The sequence below is a fragment of the Mesocricetus auratus genome, unplaced genomic scaffold (assembly GCF_017639785.1).
Source record: "Mesocricetus auratus isolate SY011 unplaced genomic scaffold, BCM_Maur_2.0 Super-Scaffold_100006, whole genome shotgun sequence".
NCBI lineage: Eukaryota > Metazoa > Chordata > Mammalia > Rodentia > Cricetidae > Mesocricetus > Mesocricetus auratus.
The window spans coordinates 50,037,980-50,056,495 of record NW_024429190.1 but is presented as its reverse complement, the minus strand read 5'-3'; the positions used below and the strand labels follow the sequence as shown (position 1 = coordinate 50,056,495).

General features: G+C 38.3%; 1 protein-coding gene across 2 annotated transcripts in view; it reads left to right on the top strand.

The window, feature by feature from the left end:
• Positions 1-3,404: 3,404 nt before the first annotated feature.
• Gabra4 (gamma-aminobutyric acid type A receptor subunit alpha4) overlaps positions 3,405-18,516 on the top strand; it is an 82,060-nt gene continuing 66,948 nt past the window's right edge. Inside the window, exons 1-5 of one of the 2 annotated variants that reach the window (XM_005080795.4) lie at positions 3,405-3,635; positions 4,061-4,179; positions 16,708-16,775; positions 17,738-17,958; positions 18,133-18,215. In XM_005080795.4, coding sequence (XP_005080852.1) covers positions 3,550-3,635; positions 4,061-4,179; positions 16,708-16,775; positions 17,738-17,958; positions 18,133-18,215 — 577 coding nt within the window. In that variant the 5' untranslated portion in view covers positions 3,405-3,549. Of the gene's footprint in view, positions 3,636-4,060; positions 4,180-11,818; positions 16,203-16,707; positions 16,776-17,737; positions 17,959-18,132; positions 18,216-18,516 lie in introns of those variants that run through there. The other variant, XM_040747164.1, reaches the window with a different exon arrangement.

The window sequence follows — 18,516 nt, the reverse complement described above, 5'->3', positions numbered from 1 at the left end:
TTCTTGTAAGAAGTTAGTTATTATGATAGAGTAGTAAAAATAAATAGGTAAGTCTGACTCATCCTCAGTTTGCTTTGGCTTCTCAACACGTGACCACCCCTCTCATAAGCTCCTACCAGGATACCATTCACTGTGTTGTAATGTAGCTAGCAAGATCCCTACTAGAGTCAAGGCTCTGCTACCAGGGTGTTAAGCCTCTAAAATGATGAGCTACTTAACCCAGCCTCAGATATTTGGTATACCTAGATTAAAATGGAAACAATGTATTATATCCTAGCACTTCATGTCTATTACAACATAATTCCTCATTCATTTCACCATTAAATACTGATTTGTTTGTAATTTTCTATTACTAACAATTGAAGAAACAACGTGATATCATTGCACTCCATGTCTACTATAATGTAATTCTTCATTCATCTCGCCATTATATACTGATTTGATTATAATTTTCTACTATTAGCAATTAAAAATACTCTACATGCTTCCCTTTATACAAACTAGGGCACTTTAATGGTCTGCAAAATAGACAGATTTCTTAATACAAGACACAGAATTGTATCTTTTCTATAGCCACTTGGCAACAGCTTCAATGTTTTGTCAGCATCTGTAGATGATCCTTATTTTTTCCCCACTAGCTTCTGCCATTTGACACTTAGTTATTGGTTTCTTTAGAAACTTGGACATATACATCAATACCACATGAATTTACTAACACAATTGAGGAGATATTTATTTTAAAAGTCAGTACTCTATGTGAACTGTATAGAAAGCATACATACACAAAACCATGACTTTTTAGAATACTTCTTTGGTGGTTTTAATTAGAATATCCTCTATCGACTCTAGCATTTGAACATTTGGCTCACAGTTGGTGGTGTTTGGGATGTTTAGGAGGAAGTATGTCATTGGAGGTGGGTTTAAGAGTCTAAAGACATGTCATCTTCAGGTTTTTTAAAAAATATATCTCTGCTTCTTAGTTGAGATTTAATATGTGAATTCTCAACTTCCAGCTCGACCTGCCAAGTCTCTGCTTTGCCATAATGGACTCCTGGAATCAATCTTCTGCAAGCTGCTCTAATCATGGTGTTTTAGAAAAGTAATCATTACAACTTCTAAACTTTCTGCGAACCTATTTAATTACTCGAGATCTAATAAAATAATTTTTCTCTGTTATTAACCATTTACTAAGTAGTTGACAGACTATTTGATGATTCTGCTACTGAGTTCACCAGCCTCTAGAATGTATTCTTCCTATTCCTAGAACTCACTGGATTTTCAAATAAATCCAAAGTTTATGTTGGAAGTAGAGCATTTCCTACTGAATTACTATGGGATTTTAGAGACCATTGAGTAAAAAAGCAATGTATCAGTGCCAAACTCAATTATAGATAAATGTACTATATATAATAATTTTAAATCCCTTAAAATGTTGACCTTGTAAATTTCATGTACAGATATTTTTTAGATAAAATGCAAACATTGCTCAAAGTTTATTTCCTTTTCAAATATTTACACTACAACAATTTAATTTATGGCAAAGATAGTTGCTTACACAATAGTATCCACTGGTATCATGAATTCTTATGGGTGTAGTCTGTTAAAGTCCATGGATTAGCGGAAGGTCTTACATTGTAGCGAGACTGTATGTTGATACAACCATATGGAAATCACTGGAAACTGAACTACTATTTCATATAGCAGTTCCACTGCTGGCCAGTAGTTACTGTATTAATAACACGGTCAGTCTACGGTGACCATTGTTTTGGCTATACACAATGTGTGGAGAGCGTGCATGGACGCCATGCTTGATTTGTGCAGGGATTCTTGGGCTGTTTTCTTAAAAGAAAGATGTTCGATTTCACCAGACTTGGTAAGACAGATCTCTGACTAAGGAAGTCATTGATTTATTTGTCCAATTATATTTACTGATATGCTCTGCACCCTGTGCTGTAATGAGAGATAAACACAGAGGAATGACAAACACCCCGCATGAGACTCAAGGAGATTTCAATCCACAGGAGGCATATGTCAGAGATGGAGTGATGGAGTCTAATAAATTCCACAAGACAGCAATTCAGAATGCAGACTCCCTTGGGAGCTCATAGCTCTTTATTCTACACTATCTGTTTTCCTTTGGAAAGAAAAATATTATTATTAGGAGATTTAATTAAACAAAAAATCCCAAAACATTTTTCTAATTTTTCCATATGCTAGCATCCCACTAGTCATAAAATACTCAAAAGTCATTAGCGCTCTAAGCAGAATACAATGGTGTCCAGTTTCAGGGACCCAATATTATGGAAATTACTTATGCCATTAACTAACCCATCATATAGAATAGTCGTGTGCATCATATTAATGTAAAAGACACCACCCTCAACTAATAGTGTTTTTAATAGGTCTGTTTGAAATATTTGTCTTTATTCCATAAAACATTAAAGGTATCCTACTTAGGGTTCTCTCTCAAGTTGTGGAAGAAACAATACCTCTGTGTGTCTGTCTATGTGTCTGTCTCTGGCTAACTCTCCCTCCCTCCTACCTTTTACCTCTCCATTCTTCCACTTCCCTCCCTTCCTCTCCTTCTTTCTCCTGCCTGCTTATTCACCTTTGCCTCCTTAATAGAGCTGTCAGCTTCTAGAGTTCAATCTATTCTACTCTGAAAGAGGTTTCAAGAGGTCGAAGGTCTCTATCACCATAGCTCTTGGGTGGAGTGGCAAAGGAGGGCATGAGTGTGTGCAGAGTGGGGTTGGGCAAAAAAGAAAATCTGTTATCTTTAAGACAATATCTTGACAGATGCCTTGGCTATGTTCTCCAGTAACTTCCCAACAGTTTGGCAGAAGTCCACTTAGGTTAGTAGGAAGGCCATCTCTTTCCCTTAGTCTCTACCAAGCCAAGTGCCCTGATCCCTGAAGGCAAGGTCCCAAAGAAGTATCTCACACAGGGTTCACCTCCTTCCTCACTACCCCCACCGCCACGCCCTGCAAACCCTGCCATCCCACCCTTTCTCCACCTACATCCTCTGCAGTGGGCACAGACAAGTCCTCATACAACCTATGAGGAAGCTACTTTTTTGTTTCCAGTCAAAACCCTGGTGAAGGAAGTGGGATCAGAAAAGAGAAGTCCGCCCCGTCCTGCGGCAGGGGACCCATTTGGGGTTGTGGGATCGCTGACCCAGAGCAGGGACGAACGACCGTGGGTCGTGTCCCCTGAGTTACAGGTTGGAACAAACTTGCCTAGCTTTGCGTGGCAGGAGCTCCCAAGTTCACCGGTGAGCAGCGCGTGCCGGAGCGACAAGGTGCGGAGCTGAGCCCAGGCTCTGCTCGAACTGGGCGCGAGCGCCAAGGGAGGGGGCGGGCGCGCAGGTCCCGCCTCCCCTGGCCGCGTGCACACACACGCCCACCGCGGCTGGGCTGGCGGAGCGCGGGCGAGTGTGAGCGCGAGTGTGCGCACGCCTCGGGAGCCACTCTGCCCTCTTCTCGCACCCTGCACAGGGCATCTCGAAAGCCTGGAAACGTGAACAGGCTTAAAGTATGGCATGTTGCGAAGATGGTTTCTGTCCAGAAGGTGCCCGCGATCGCGCTGTGCTCTGGGGTCAGCCTTGCCCTCCTGCACTTCCTGTGCCTGGCGGCTTGGTGAGTTCTGGGGTGGGTGGTGGGTTGGAGGGTGTCGGAGGGTAGGGGTGCATGGGAAAGGTGGACAAGTGTCCAGACCCACAGCACCCCTCTGGCCACTCATCCCTACCCGAGCGAACCAGATCTTCCCGTTTTCAGTGTCATACATGGGCTGAAGCCAAGCTTTCCGTTGACCGAGTAGACTTGGAGAGCCCTGGGCAGTCGATTGCAGGAAGCGCGGGTTCTGGGGTACATGCAGTCTGGGGTGCTTGCTTCGCAGGGGTGCGTTTTTCCTGACCATCTTGGTTCTCCACATCCCAACCCCCAACACTCCTTTAGCTTAAGGCCAGCAACTCTTTTCCCTAGAAGGCAACCCCTCTTCCACCTGTTCTCAGATTCATTCTTAAAATAGTCTGTCCCACCCCCGTTATTTTTTGCACTTGCAGTTTAAACGAATCCCCAGGACAGAACGCAAAGGACGAGAAATTGTGCCCGGAAAATTTTACCCGTATCCTGGACAGTTTGCTGGATGGTTATGACAACAGGCTGCGTCCTGGATTTGGGGGTACGGATTGTTTCAAAACACGCAAGTGTGCTCTGTGTGTCCGTCTTTGGTCTGCTTGTCTATTTGTGGAAATATCATTAGGTACGCCTCACGTGCAAAGATGAAAACCAGTCATTCTCTGGAGCGCCTTCCCCCCCCCCTCCTCTCTTCCCCTTCCTTAGTGAGACCTATGACAAGAAGACCGCCTCCACTCGTACTTTCCCATCTCCCCGCCCCCTCAGGAGCTTGGCCTCCCCCACACTAATTACCTCCTGAGACCTGACTGCAGGGTGGGGGAGACTGGAAAGTCAAAAAGGAACTCAGAGCTGCTACACTGTGACTGCCTGGCTTCTCTGAGCTTGAGTATGGAGTCTCTTTCCTTGAATCTGTCCACTTTGCACAGGTACATTGTTGTACTGGAGGCAGCTGGCCTCAGGTCTTCTGTCCTCCCACGTGTCCCTCCCTCTGCCAAAGGTTCACCCTGTGTTCCACCTAGGACAGGAATCTGGGACACGAGCCGATGATGGCTGTTCTCCTGAGGAACCCAGTCCTCTCCTACTATCTGCTCACTTTCTTTGGGGTGCTGGTCTTCCACATTTCTCCTCTAGTGCTTCGGAAGTGTTTAGCTTTATTTTCTCCATAAGTATCTATATGACAAGCTTGGTTGTAGGCATTTGGTGCACCAAAATCAGATAGAATTCACCTCAGACATCCCTGCAGTTCAGTTATCAGGGAAAAGTGACTTGCTAAGATCCTGCTTGGCTCACTCTTCTGAATGCAAAGTCTCTGCTCTTTCTGCTGTAACTGAGTTAAACAAGATGGCCTCAGACTTGAAGTAGCCAAAATTTTTTGTAATGATAGGAATGGTAGCAGTAACAACCATCATTATTGTTTATTTAATTAATTTTAACTAGATTGGCATTTTGACGTACGTTATTCTTAACTCTCACAGCAACTCCAGGAAGCTGTTGCTATCTCCATTTGATGGATTTAGAAAGTTAGGCTGATTCAAAATGAGTTTATGGATTTGAACCCAGGTGGCATTTTGTATTTACAGGACAAAGTCAGTAGATTGGGATATGTCCCACACTGAGATGAGTGATGAGTAAAAGGTGAACTTAAAGCATGGGGGGAGGGGGCGGCAGTGCTCTCTGCCTTCGGTTGAGGCTGTGGAGGAGGAGAGAGAGTGGGAGAAGAGATAAAATAGGATCCCGGAGTGGTGAACACATGGAATATGAGGTAGAAGGACTGTGGACAGAGTGAGAAAGAATTGTGGGATACAGTAGACTTGGGTAGAATAGGAAGATGACCCTCAGGAGGACCAGACAGATGAGGGCACTAAAGACAAGAGAGGATCTGATGGGGCACATAGCATGCTAGTGATAGGCTGAGATCTCGTCTCCTGCATTCCAACCCATTTCCTTTCTGGATTTGATGACAAATGAAAAGTGAGAGGATTCCTTTGGTGTCTGTATATTGACAGTGATAAAGGCAGATGGGAAAGACAGAAGTCTCTCCTGATTTTTTTCCATGTTGTCTTTCCAGGTATAGGTTGCCCACACTACGTTTGCCTTCATGCAAGTCTGAAAAGAGACTTCATTAGAGAAGCGAATCATTTGTCAGTGTATGAGCTCTCATAAGTGATGAGGAAATTATCATTTCAGGTCAAAAATAGTTTTGTGGAGAATGCTCTAGATGGTGTGATACCACTTGAAACTGTATTATGTCAATAAAAGGAGCTTTATCTTCCCAGCAGGGTTTTAAACTTCACATTTCAAATATAAAATTAAGGAAAATATGTAGTTTAAATATTCATAAATGAAGCACAATTTATAGCTGGATCTATATGACTTTATTAGTAAGTGTTGAAAGTAAAAATATGTTCTCTTGGCTGTAAGACAACTTATAATAAAAAAGGAAGAAAGGAATTTGCTGGAAGGAGCGTTTTTTTTAACCATGTGCTCTCTCCCATAACACTGTGTAGACCCTTACATAAATGCTAGATTTGGGTCAACTACAACGCTGCTAAATGTCTCAAGGCCATTGTCAGTTATCTCCCTTGACATTGCTGAGTGATCTGCATCACCCACCTGACCATCTTTTTAAACCTTTGTGGAGCAGGGTTGCAGTCATCCTACATTGAGTGTTACCTGGTAATTATTTACTAATGAAGTTACAACAAAACAATATTAGGGGTGTTTTTTATTCTGCTCATGGGTATTTGTAGTAAGATAATTGACTTTTCAGAACTAGGCCATTCTCTGTAAACAAGGAGTATTGACATAAGGGTGTTAATTATCACCTGCATTATGTGGATTGTCTGTTTACATGAAATTTTAATTGTGAACTACTTAAAATAAATGGAAACATTACTGTTATCACATAACTCCTATGCCACAAATTTCATCCCATCTATGACATGACATTTTATACTTTGTGGAAAGTTTGGCATTTTAAAAATAAGATGAAAACCATTCAGATTTTGACCAAGGTACACTGTAAATATGGATTGACTTCCTGCTTCCTTTAATCCCATTTCTGCTCTTTGTGGGACATTTACTTTTTATCTGTTTATACAACTTAGCTCTGTTCCATTTAAAATAAAGCTAAAAGCAAAGATGTGAATTGAAATCGGATGGTTTGTGACTACTCAGTAGGCCAGGCAGAGGTTGAAATAGATTTGGAAACCAAATTATGTATTTTTAACTCAGCAGCACAGCTTGCAGTGGGGAGATAAAGGGAACTGAAATGTTTCTCTTCTCTTTATCCCTCCAGGAACTCCTCTCTCTTGTCTCCACATTGTCCCATAGGGGAAGGAAAGGGGAAAGGTGAGAAGAGCAGGACAGTTGAGAAAAGCTGGAATGGACTTCTGAAGGGCAGAGCTCTTTCAACTTCTGATGAGTCAATTCCTATCATGCTGACATGGTTGTTCCTGCTTAGAAGGGGCACCAAGTTGACTTTGTCACAAAGGAAGTAGAAAGTCATTCCTTCTATCTCTTGTCCACTTTGAACACAGTTGTATGGCTTTATAAGACTACATAACTGGCCACGGGAAGATAGTTTAGGAATCCTGTCCTTCCTCATTTTTCACTTATCTAAGGGACATGTAATGCTCTTGAGGGTACTTAATCCAAAATAATCAACACTTTAATATAGGTGGTTGCTTTTGATCTTCTTCCATAATCTTTCTGATATGGAAACAAAAGACTGTCACCAATTTGGCAAGGCTGCTCACTAGTGTCACAGGACTTCATACTACTGGAGTTCTTTGTGGTCTTAAAAATATTTTCATGTGTAATACTGAATAAGATTATTACAGAAATAGAGAAGTTCAGGACAGGCATCATCCCTCTGCTGGAGATGAGGCTGGAAGAAGTTCCACTGAATTGTCCAAAATAAGTAAAACTAATAATTGACGAAGTCACAACTCACACCACATCTTCAAATATTTAGTCATACAGCTGTTGGTATGTCCATCTTCAGGGCTTCCTTGAGTAATACTGAATATTAACAGTCAGATTAATTGTCCTGAATACATCTTGTTATTTGGTTAAGGATAAATAAGTAGTTACAACATCCACAAGAGAAAAATAAGATATTTTTATCACAAACTTCTAATAATATTTCAAATGGAGAAGAAAACATGGAAACTCATATTCACTTAGGTGAACTTGGTGTCTTGCCCTGACAATGCTATTTTCAGATGGTCTGTATTTCAGTCTGAAAATTCCCAAGTAGTGTGCCAGCTTTATTGATTGAATGTCAAACTGTAATTAATAATCATAGATGGGATGAATATTTCAAATAGAGGAATAGAAAGATAAAACTTCATTTCCAGAGTCATTTATTGATTCTTCTGTTATACCAGTATGCAAATAGTAATATGTAAAAGGAATAATGTGTGGTTCCTATAACAGGATTTTGAACCAAAATTGACCTTCTATTATTTTACTTCTAACTAAGCAAAATAAAGAGATAAGAGGAGCAAAGATAAAATGAGCAAATGATAATACTCTGGGACAATTTAGTAGTATCATGAGAGAAAATAAACTGGGAGAGAAAATAAACATGAAGATGATGGCTGACAGAGTCAAGTTGACAACAAAGGGTGCCAGGAGGGAAGGGGTAGGAGGGTAAAAGAAAAGTTATTATTGTGCAAACAAACCACCAACAAAACCAAATCAACTCAGCAAATAAGCAAATAAAAGGTTAATAAATGGACAATAGATTGGTATGATTTTGAGAATGAAAGGTTTCTAGTACACTTCTTGTTCTAAATCAAGACGAGGAATATTAGAGTATTGGGTTGGGATAGTAAGCAGAAGTCAGGGTATAAAAGGTTTTTTTCTGTAACGGGGCCTGAATGATTGTCTTAGAAAACTTGGATGTCACTGGAGTTCTTCAGGTAAGACATTGACTTACCACAGCCTAGGCTGTAAAAGGACATGCCTGGCTGATATGTAAAGAAAGGGTTAGAGGCAGGAAAACATGGGACATACGATGAAGCTTTTGTGTTTGAGGGTTTCATTGTTGTTGTTGTCGTTCCTCTCTATAAGTAGATGACTGACTGCATGTAATCATGTAGATGTAGGAAGAATGGATGTAAATGATAGGGGAGATATTTTGGGGATTTCAATTCAACAAAAATGACGACATATTTAATATGAATGATCAAGGAAAGTAAAAATAGCTCCATGATTTCTATTCTGAGAAACTGAACAAATGTAGTGTTTTAACTTATTAGGGGACTGTCCAAATTTTCCTCCCATGCTAACTTGCTAATAGAAGAGGCAGGAAATTCAGCCACAAAACAATTAAACTATTCAGTGTATCTGATCTCAATGAACATAAAGCATGAAGGATATGGTTTAAACTACACAGTTAGGGAGGGTTTATTGCTAAAGTGATACCTGAATTGTGATCATAAAGGGATAAGACAATTATGCACATTTGGGGTGAATTCTTCTGGTGAGCAGGAAATCTAGGTTCAATTCTATAAAGACTGGAAGTTGGGGGTCTTGCAGTTCAGATGAAAGTGCTGAGGAAAAAAGGGCAATAACAAAGAAGAGGTTTTATAAAGATTGCTAAGCATACTTGCAGCCTTTGCTTTTTTTATTCTGAATCAGACCAGATAAAACAGGAGGTGATTATATCAGGGGCACATCCTGGATTGGTGAACTTTACGAGGGTCACTAGGAATCTTGTGTTGAAAACAGAAAGAAGCAGAGATGGGTTGGAGATTTTCACACTCAGTCAGGCATGAGATGATTAACACTTTTTCCAAGCAAGTGGCTGAATAATTTGTCAATTTCTGAGACTTGGTTATCTTGTGCCTACATTTTGTTTCTTTAGATTAAGGATGACAGTTATAATGCAGGGTTTGTGACAAATGGAAGAAACAAGGTTGAGTAAAGCTTTGACCTAAGTATCCAGAAGTAATACATTTATCAGGGTGATAGTAGAAGACCTGTAGAGGCATGGATGAATGATTTGCATGTGAAACCATGTAAACTTATGGTTTCTAGATATCAAGTAGAGAAGAGCTTGGAGTTTAGGGGTAGTGGGTATGTCAACACACATGTATTTGAAGTCTTAAGGCCAAAGAAATTCCAAGAGATTAAAGGTAGTAGGGAAAAGGCAGAAATACTGATCTCTGAGCTCTGAGCCTCCAATGTTGTTAGGCATGTAAAGAGAAGTAACTCCTCCCCAGGAAGTCTGAGAAAGAGTATTCTGTGATATGATAGCAGGAGAATAAAAGGGCTTATGATAGTTTTCAACAAACATGTCAGTACAGACATGGGCTTAAACTGGCCACTACATTTAGTGGGATTCATGGCATAGATAACTTTGGCAAAAACAGTTTTGTAGGTGGGAATGGGATGAAGAAGAGAGAGGGGAGTTGTTTATTTGGAGGCATTTGTGCAAATGGATGAAGAAATGGAGGATGCAGAAACAAATAATTATCTTTGAAATAATACTTTTTACAGTTATTGCTGGCAAAAGACATAAACACTAATTGTCACTTTGAGGATACAGGCTAAACATTAAACATAAGATATTAATGTGTTTTATGAAATAGAACTTTGTTTTAAAAATAGAAGACAAAACAGTTTTAAACATTAGTGAGAACAATGAGTTTGCAAGGGGGAAACTCATGATATAAACAAAAATTTCAGTGAATCAGAATAGAGCAGAGGATGGACGGGAAAGGAAGGAAGATTTGGAGCAGTGTGTACTGATTTTTTCCAGAAATTTAAATATGGAAAGGATATTTTTAAGGAATGTGGAAATACATATTTGGAATATAAGGAAATAAATTTTTGAGATTAGAAATATCATAAGTTGTTTATGTACTGTTAGTAATGATTTGATGCTACATAGATATATATTGCAATGGAGAGAACTGGTGTATGGGAGAAACATAACTCTACACAAGTTTATAAGAAAACAAACATATTGGTGCTGTCAGATATTTAAATTTTATTTGGAATAAGGACATCCTAATACATTTGCTAAGTCCTGAAACAGACTATGTGAAATATAGATATCAGGATATTAGTAAACTGCTGTGGTTTTAGGTAAAGTTTCAGTGGGGCTTCAGATTTCATATAAAACATTTTAACTTACATTTGCATGTCATAAACTATTTCTGCTTTATACTCTAGGCCTTTTTTTGAATATATTTATTTTAAGACTCCTTGAGTACACAAGATGATTTTTTAAATAATATATTTCCACTATATCCCACATATAACCTTCTTTTTGTCTATCCACTCATTTATTAAAATATAATAATCATAGCAATTACCTAGCATCCAATCCAAGGAGCAAACCCTGATATGAACTTGAAGTTTGCTGTACATTTCTTCAGTCCTCTCCTCTTCCTTATCTTCTCCCCTCCTTATTATTCCATTGTTTTATCCCATAGCTTTTCTCTAATGGGTGTTTTAGGCTATCCTTATTTTTAAATTACATTTAAAACAGTTAATTATCTTTAACTTGCTGTATATAAGCTTTTGCTATGCCTTAAACTTAATGATGCATTGATAAGATGCATTCTTTTTGTTGCATAGTGCTGTTGATCCTTCGTTTGCTTGTTATGTGATGTTCGCATTGCATAAGAACCGGTTCATTCGTCTGCTCTGTTGGCAGTAGGTTTTTGCTTGTTTCCCAGATTGTATTGCTGTGAATATTCTGGCCCAAATTTCCTGCTGTAAATGTGCAAGAGGTTTTTTTTTGCATATATATCAGGAGTGGATTTTTCTGGATCTTAGTGTAAGTAGGAGTTCAGCTTGAAGATATAATGCCAAACTATTTTTCCATGGTGAGTTTACAAAATTAAATTCCCTTTTACAATGAACATAAATTTTGGATTCACATATACTTTAGCAGCAGGAAAGTCTCTCTCTCTCTCTCTCTCTCTCTCTCTCTCTCTCTCTCTCTCTCTCTCTCTCTCTCTCTCTCTCTCTCTCTCTCTCTCTCTCTCTCTCTCTCTCTCTCTGCCCCCTCTCTCTCTGTGTGTGTGTGTCCATGGGAATGTTTGAAATGGAATTTTATTTTGAGAGAATTTTAATATTTATTGTTTCCATCATGTTCTAGTATCACTGTAAGTCTTTTAAAATCTATATTGGCTGCAGGGATTTTTATTTTATAAATATGTTATATTAATAATGAATTGAGCTTTTTGGCTGCTGTTATTGAAGACTTTATTGTTTATCAAGTAAGACAATATTGAGAGGAGGGTCATAAAATGTAGAAGTTACTAATTTTTAATGTCTTCTATGGCAAGGTAACTTCTAGATTTCGAGCTGGGTATCAGTTGTCTTTATTTAATATCCATTAAATGCAATACTGTTCTACAACTTGCTGAGAATTATACTATTGCTGCTGTATGCCTAAGTTCTTGAAGTATCTTTGGTTTTGGACACAACTGGCACTTTGTATGGTGTATGTTTGTGCATAACATGGATGACTGAAAATCAGGGATGTTTTCTAAGGAGATTAGCAAGGGAGATAATGTGGAGAACTAGGATTGACTAGTTCTCAGACCAGTCAAATGGGTTTTTATTTTTGATATAACAGAAAATTGTATACCATTATTGGAGAAGAAATTAGGAATTGATGTGCTTTATCTAGGTCTTTGTCTATTGAATGAACAGTAGAGGATTATCTGATAGTTTCTTAATTGCCTTTCCAGCAAGTTGTGTGATTGGCCCTTGATGAAGGTCATTCTCTTAGCCTAACAGACTCTCAGGGTCAAAGGTGTGACCTCACAGAAAGATTTAAAAATTTCCCATTACCAAAGAAGTAGGACTTTTTTTAAAAAAAAAATAGTAAGAGTGTCTTTGATGCTCCCCAAATATATCTACAGGTGTGGGAAGAAATCTTTACAAGCTCAAATTCTCCAGTTTCTATGCAATTATAAACTTTGCAATGTTGACTTGAACATTCTAAAAAGTAGCATTAGAAGTAGTATCTCTCTAAGAATTATTCTTAATGGCATAGCTACCATTATTCATTGACAAGTGATTTAGCAGAGACCTGTTGCATTTCAGATGACAGATTGGTTCTATGGGAGAATACAAATATAAATCAGACAGGTTCTGCTTTAATTGGGAAATGTTTTAGTTTAACTCATGTAGTACATAAGTCTCATATTTGAAGAATTGTGAGGAGCATTTAAAAATCATGACTGATGATATCATAAACACAATGAAACAATTATTAGCACCTCATATTTACAAAGCTCTGTGCCAGTTTGGGTCTTGAAAGGGCCTGGGATTTCATCTCAATTGCTAATGATGAAAGCACAGATCCAAGGACTCTGAAGAAAGGCACAAAGGGCCACAAGAATATAATTTAGAACCTATTGTTGAACAAAGAGAATGTAGGTATACCAGAATGCACAATCAAGATAGTGTGATACAGTTTCATATTTAGATAGATGAAAACTGGTTAATTGTTTTATGACATAATATAATACATTGAAACTAGAACACATCTTGGATGTCGAGAGGAAGAGTTAGAATCCTGCCACAACCTCTGTGAACCCAATTCCCAGATATACAAAATTCTCATGGTAGTGATCATGGCACTTTTTAACGGTGTGATTAAGATGAAATGCCATATGGAATGAATGTAGCATCTTGTCTGACTTAAAACTAGTACTTAAATATATAATAATTTTTTTGCTCATTGTACGTTGGTTCAAAAAACAGCCTACTACAAGCTACTATACACAATACATGCCACTGGATTTCTCTACTTTCTATTCCCATTCCATACTCTGGTCCTGTCCCCTTGTGTAACTTAACAGCCTCTTCTAAGACTCTTTCTGCTCTTCGTCACCTCTAACTAATTTCCCATACAAGAAAGAGTCTGTGTGATTTTTAAAAACATATAATTCAATCATATTTTTCCTTACTTCATGCTTTGATGGTGTGTCAATATTTGTGGGGTACAGGTCAAACTCCTTACTGCAGCCTGTGTTCATGTCAGAACTAAATTTAGTATCAAAGAAAAAACTCAGGGACTGGCGAATATAAGGAAAATGCTGTCTTATATGCTCACTTTTGCAGAGTCTCCTTAATGAAGTACTACAGACTAGTAGATAATATGACAGATATTAGTTTTTTCACAGCTTTGGGGGTATCAAGACATCAGTAAGCTTGGTCTGTTGGCCTGGAGAAGGCATCTCCTCTGTGTCTGTATATGGTTCTTTCTCGGTGAGTTTCTGTGTTCTAATCTCTTTTGGTAAAGCCATCAATCACTCATATTGGATTGAGTACCGTTAAAAAGATCTCATTTTAATGCAATTACATTTTTAGAGAATTATCTCTAAAAATAGTTGTTAGAAGATACTGAGAGTTAGGAATTCAACATGTCAATGTGAGGGGAATATAATGTAGTCCACAGCAATCTTCTTTTCCATCTCTGGTCCATTTGCTGTCACTCTGCAATTCCTACTGCTTGTTGTTTAAACAGTATTCACTGTAGCATATGTTATAAATGTGTTACTTAAAAGATGCCATTAAAACATGGTGGGCCAGTCAGGAGTAGGTGGATGCTCTGTCCATGGTACCTGGGAAACTCCTCTAGAACCTGGCATGTAACTTATTGAATGGATAGCCTAAAAAAAAATCCCTTTACCAGTCAGGTACACTTAGAATCTCAATCTTAAAGTGCAGTGTAATATTATAAGCAAATACCAGATAATGTCATACACAAAAACTGAGATTATAATTCTGAACATAGAACAGTATTTTGGAACTATTGCAAATGTAGTAGAATTTAGGTAGATAATAACTTTGAAATGTACTTTATGATCATGGGACATTACAGCCACAGAACTAGCACAGGCTCACACAGTTTGCAATATATTAATAAGAAAAACTATCGTCCCCATGCTTCTCCTGCACATCCGCATCACACTCGCTCTCTTGACTCATCTGTGGTGTCAGTATTTCAACAAAAACTATTGTAAATATTGTATAGAAAATAGCTTTAGTGGATGTTGGTAAGCAACAGCAAACTGGACAGTTTCCTTTTGAAACATTCTAGAAAACTGCTAATCGTCAGGTGCAACCTTGTTCCTACTAAGTCTGCAGATCTGATGGTTTGCCCAAGAATCTGCACTTAACCCATCTGTCCAGGTCATTCTCCTATAACTTTTGAGCAGCACTATATTAAATCTATCTTCAAAATAATGTTTGCCTTACCAAGAATCTGGTAAAACAGCTTATTTGTCAGGACACTATCAACCCTAGTTGTTTATGTAAGCTTGTCTCCCTGAACGCTCTCTGGTAATCACAGGATTTCTTCTTTCTGACACCTTTGCAATTGTTTCTAAGAAAATGACAGTGGTTTTGAGAAAATTTGAGTAATATTTCTGTCTCCTTGAGTTAAAAAAGTTAGGAAGTATTTGCTTCCTGAATTAGTTGTTTCTGTACAAATTTGGTTTTAATGAGCTTATTATGACCATTTGTTGTTGATTCTAGTTTCTAGTTTCTCATTCAATCCAAAACTTAATTAACTTCTACCCTTTGAAAGAGGTGCTTTTATATGTTGTAAAAATAAAAGCACGTGCTGTAATTTTGTTCTTATTTTACTTCCAAAACCCATGTTTCTTAGGACACTCATTCTACAAATAATTTCTCATTCTTCCTCATTCTCTCTGTCTTTGTGTGGCCCAGTCATTAGTCTATGGAGGGAGAAATGTTTAGATTCATTTTCTTGAGGCTGAATTCAGGTTTATAGCCTTAAGTGACACCAATCTCACTTTGACATTTTGGCATAAACCCAATTTCCCAACCTGCGTCCAAGTGATATTCTATTTTAATAGCAGATGCTATAGTATCCAGTTATAGATTATGTAGCCTCTGGCCATGCAGCATTATAAACCATCATTTAAGGATACACTGTTTAGGGAGCAATAATTTTTATACTTTTATGAGTGGTAAAATGCTGAATTACCTATAATAACTACTGTTACAACTGAACACATTATGAACATATTATGTCCTTAGAAAGTGATTTACAGCTAATACATTTAATACTTGTTAAAATCTTTGCATTTGAAGGTGCATTACCAGACTAAAGTTGTTCAACCAGGCAGGATTATGAGTTAAATCTGAACTATGGAAATTGACAGGTTTAAAGCTATACCTGGAGAAGGGTGCTATTTTTTGCCTGTTTTCTGTGTCAACAATACTGGCATCATGCCCCTACCTTTCCCTCTGGTCTAAACGTGCACATGCTTGCTTACTCGTGATCAAGATTTATTTGGACAGTGAAGAATCTCAGCAGCAGCTGAGGGAAACTAACACGGAATGAGCTTTTGCATGAAGGAGCCACTGTGCTCAGCATTCCATTTGATTGCTATAAAAATTCTGTGAGACAGGTGTGGGTGCTGCAATCAAGCATGCGGTTAAGCAACTTGCTGAAGAGCGCACAGCCAACAGGTGGTGCAGCATGAATGGCTGTCACTGACAGAAGACCTTGTTTTGGATCCCAATCACCAGTGGATGGTGTTCCTATTGTTAAAGGTGACAGTAATTGTTTTGGAAGTTACTTGCAAGTGTCCTCAACTCCCCAAAGACCCACTCCTTTCAGCTTTGGTCCTCTTCACTCCTACACCCTGCTGCTTCATCCCCTGAATAGCTCACTTCTTTCTAGAGGCCAATCAGATGATGGACTCAAAAAAAAACACTAAGGCTAAAAGCTTGTGTGTGCCTGCACTGCCTGTTATCACGGTGCCCAGGGATGATGATTCTTTGTAGATACAGGTTCTTGGTAAGTAATTGGGGTGATCATTTGCCTGCTTAGCAAACACAGCTTTTCTTTCTCTACTTTTTACTTTTGGCTTGATTTGGATGCACTCTAAACTGAACTTTACACTTTTTTTGAGAGATTGGTTAGCTCACTGAAAATTCAAGATGCATGTAGAAACATGACACTTCATATCTGTATTCATTTATTAATTATCTACTCCTCCAAGGCTGTAATGTTGGTAATTGTTTTTTTCACACCTATTTACTTCATACTTACTAGGTCCTGTTACAGAAGTGAAAACTGACATATATGTCACCAGCTTTGGACCTGTTTCTGATGTTGAAATGGTACGTATCTGAGAAACTTCAGAGGTTTGGAGAAAGTGAGCCAGAAATGAGTCAATTACTATTTGTTATATTGTCAATCACACAAAACTAATGCTTTATTACACTTAAAAGACTCCAAAGAGCGTGATATTCCATCTGTATCCTAGAGCTATCATTCTTACACTTACTGAGTTGGAATCTTTCTCAGCAGAGAGGTCTTTCTTGCATGACTCTCACAGCAAGGCCTTCTCTGGAAACTACTAAGAAGAAGGAAATGAGCAAATTAATGGTGTACATGACATTACATTTCTAACAGCCTCTTTGTTTCCTCACTGGCTCAGTTGCTTGTTTCCCACCCTCTGATTCTACCCTTTCCCCTCATGTGTAAGGAGGTCAAGAGAGCCAGCTTTCATCAGGAAGTCTTCTTCCTTGCTGCTGTGCTCTCATATATTAAATATACTTGATAAACATAATTACTCCACACTTTGTTTAACCTGAAGCTCCTGATGGTTTGAAACCATGGGTTCTTTAGGTAATTCTTAATACACTTTTGAAGACAAACTTTGTCTTTTTTTTAAATTGGCTTCATCTTAAAGAAATAACCTATAATTTTATGATAAATTATGTAGTGATACCTGTTGCATATTAACTGATACTTGTTCTCTTATATAAAGCATTGTTCTCTTATATAAAATTGCCTGGTGTTGGCAGCTTTTATTTAATTATAGTAATTAGTCCTCAGGGACTAAAGAATATGGTGATTTACTTCTTATGAATGCAAAAGCTGAAGGGGTCAAAATGGACTTTGCAGTGCATATTTGCTACGAATCTCTTTATTCTGTGGATTTAAGATCATGTCTGCTTATTTTAATTTTCACTGGTGTCATCTTTTATGATTGGGAGAGGTTAGAACTTACTACTTTTTGCATATGTATGGATGTAGTCACCTATGACTTGACTATGTCACAAACCAACTTCCCCAGGAATACACAATGGATGTGTTCTTCAGACAGACGTGGATTGACAAAAGACTAAAATATGATGGCCCCATTGAAATTTTGAGGTTGAACAATATGATGGTCACCAAAGTTTGGACCCCTGATACTTTCTTCAGGAATGGAAAGAAATCTGTCTCACATAACATGACAGCTCCAAATAAGCTTTTTAGAATTATGAGAAATGGCACTATTTTATACACAATGAGGTAATGGAGTTTTCTTTCTTTTTTTTTTAAATTCCTTCTCCACAACTTCTCTCTTCCCCACTTCTTCCTCCCTCTCACGCTTCTTGCTTTCTCTCTCTCTCTCCATCATAAGAAGCTATAATGTTAATGTTTAAAAGGGGGTTAATTTTACTTACTTGCATTTTTCCATGATAGACTCACCATCAGTGCGGAGTGTCCCATGAGACTGGTGGATTTCCCTATGGATGGTCATGCCTGCCCTTTGAAATTTGGGAGTTGTAAGTGACATTAAAGTATTGCTCAAATTTCTGATTATCATCTTCAAGCTCATAATTATGCATTTGCACAATTTTAATTATCCAGCACTTAAACCCTTATCTGTGAGAAAATTGTACAAGCTTTAATTATTTAAATTATTAATTTTTAAAAGACAATGTGATACTCTCAAACAAAGTCCCGTTTTTACAGAAGGCGATAGAAGACTGAGTCCTAACAAATAAGTCTGTGGACACTTGCGCAACTTAGATATTTAGAAATAGTTTGTCTGTGTCAGAGGTATAGCATAGAAAGTGCACTGTG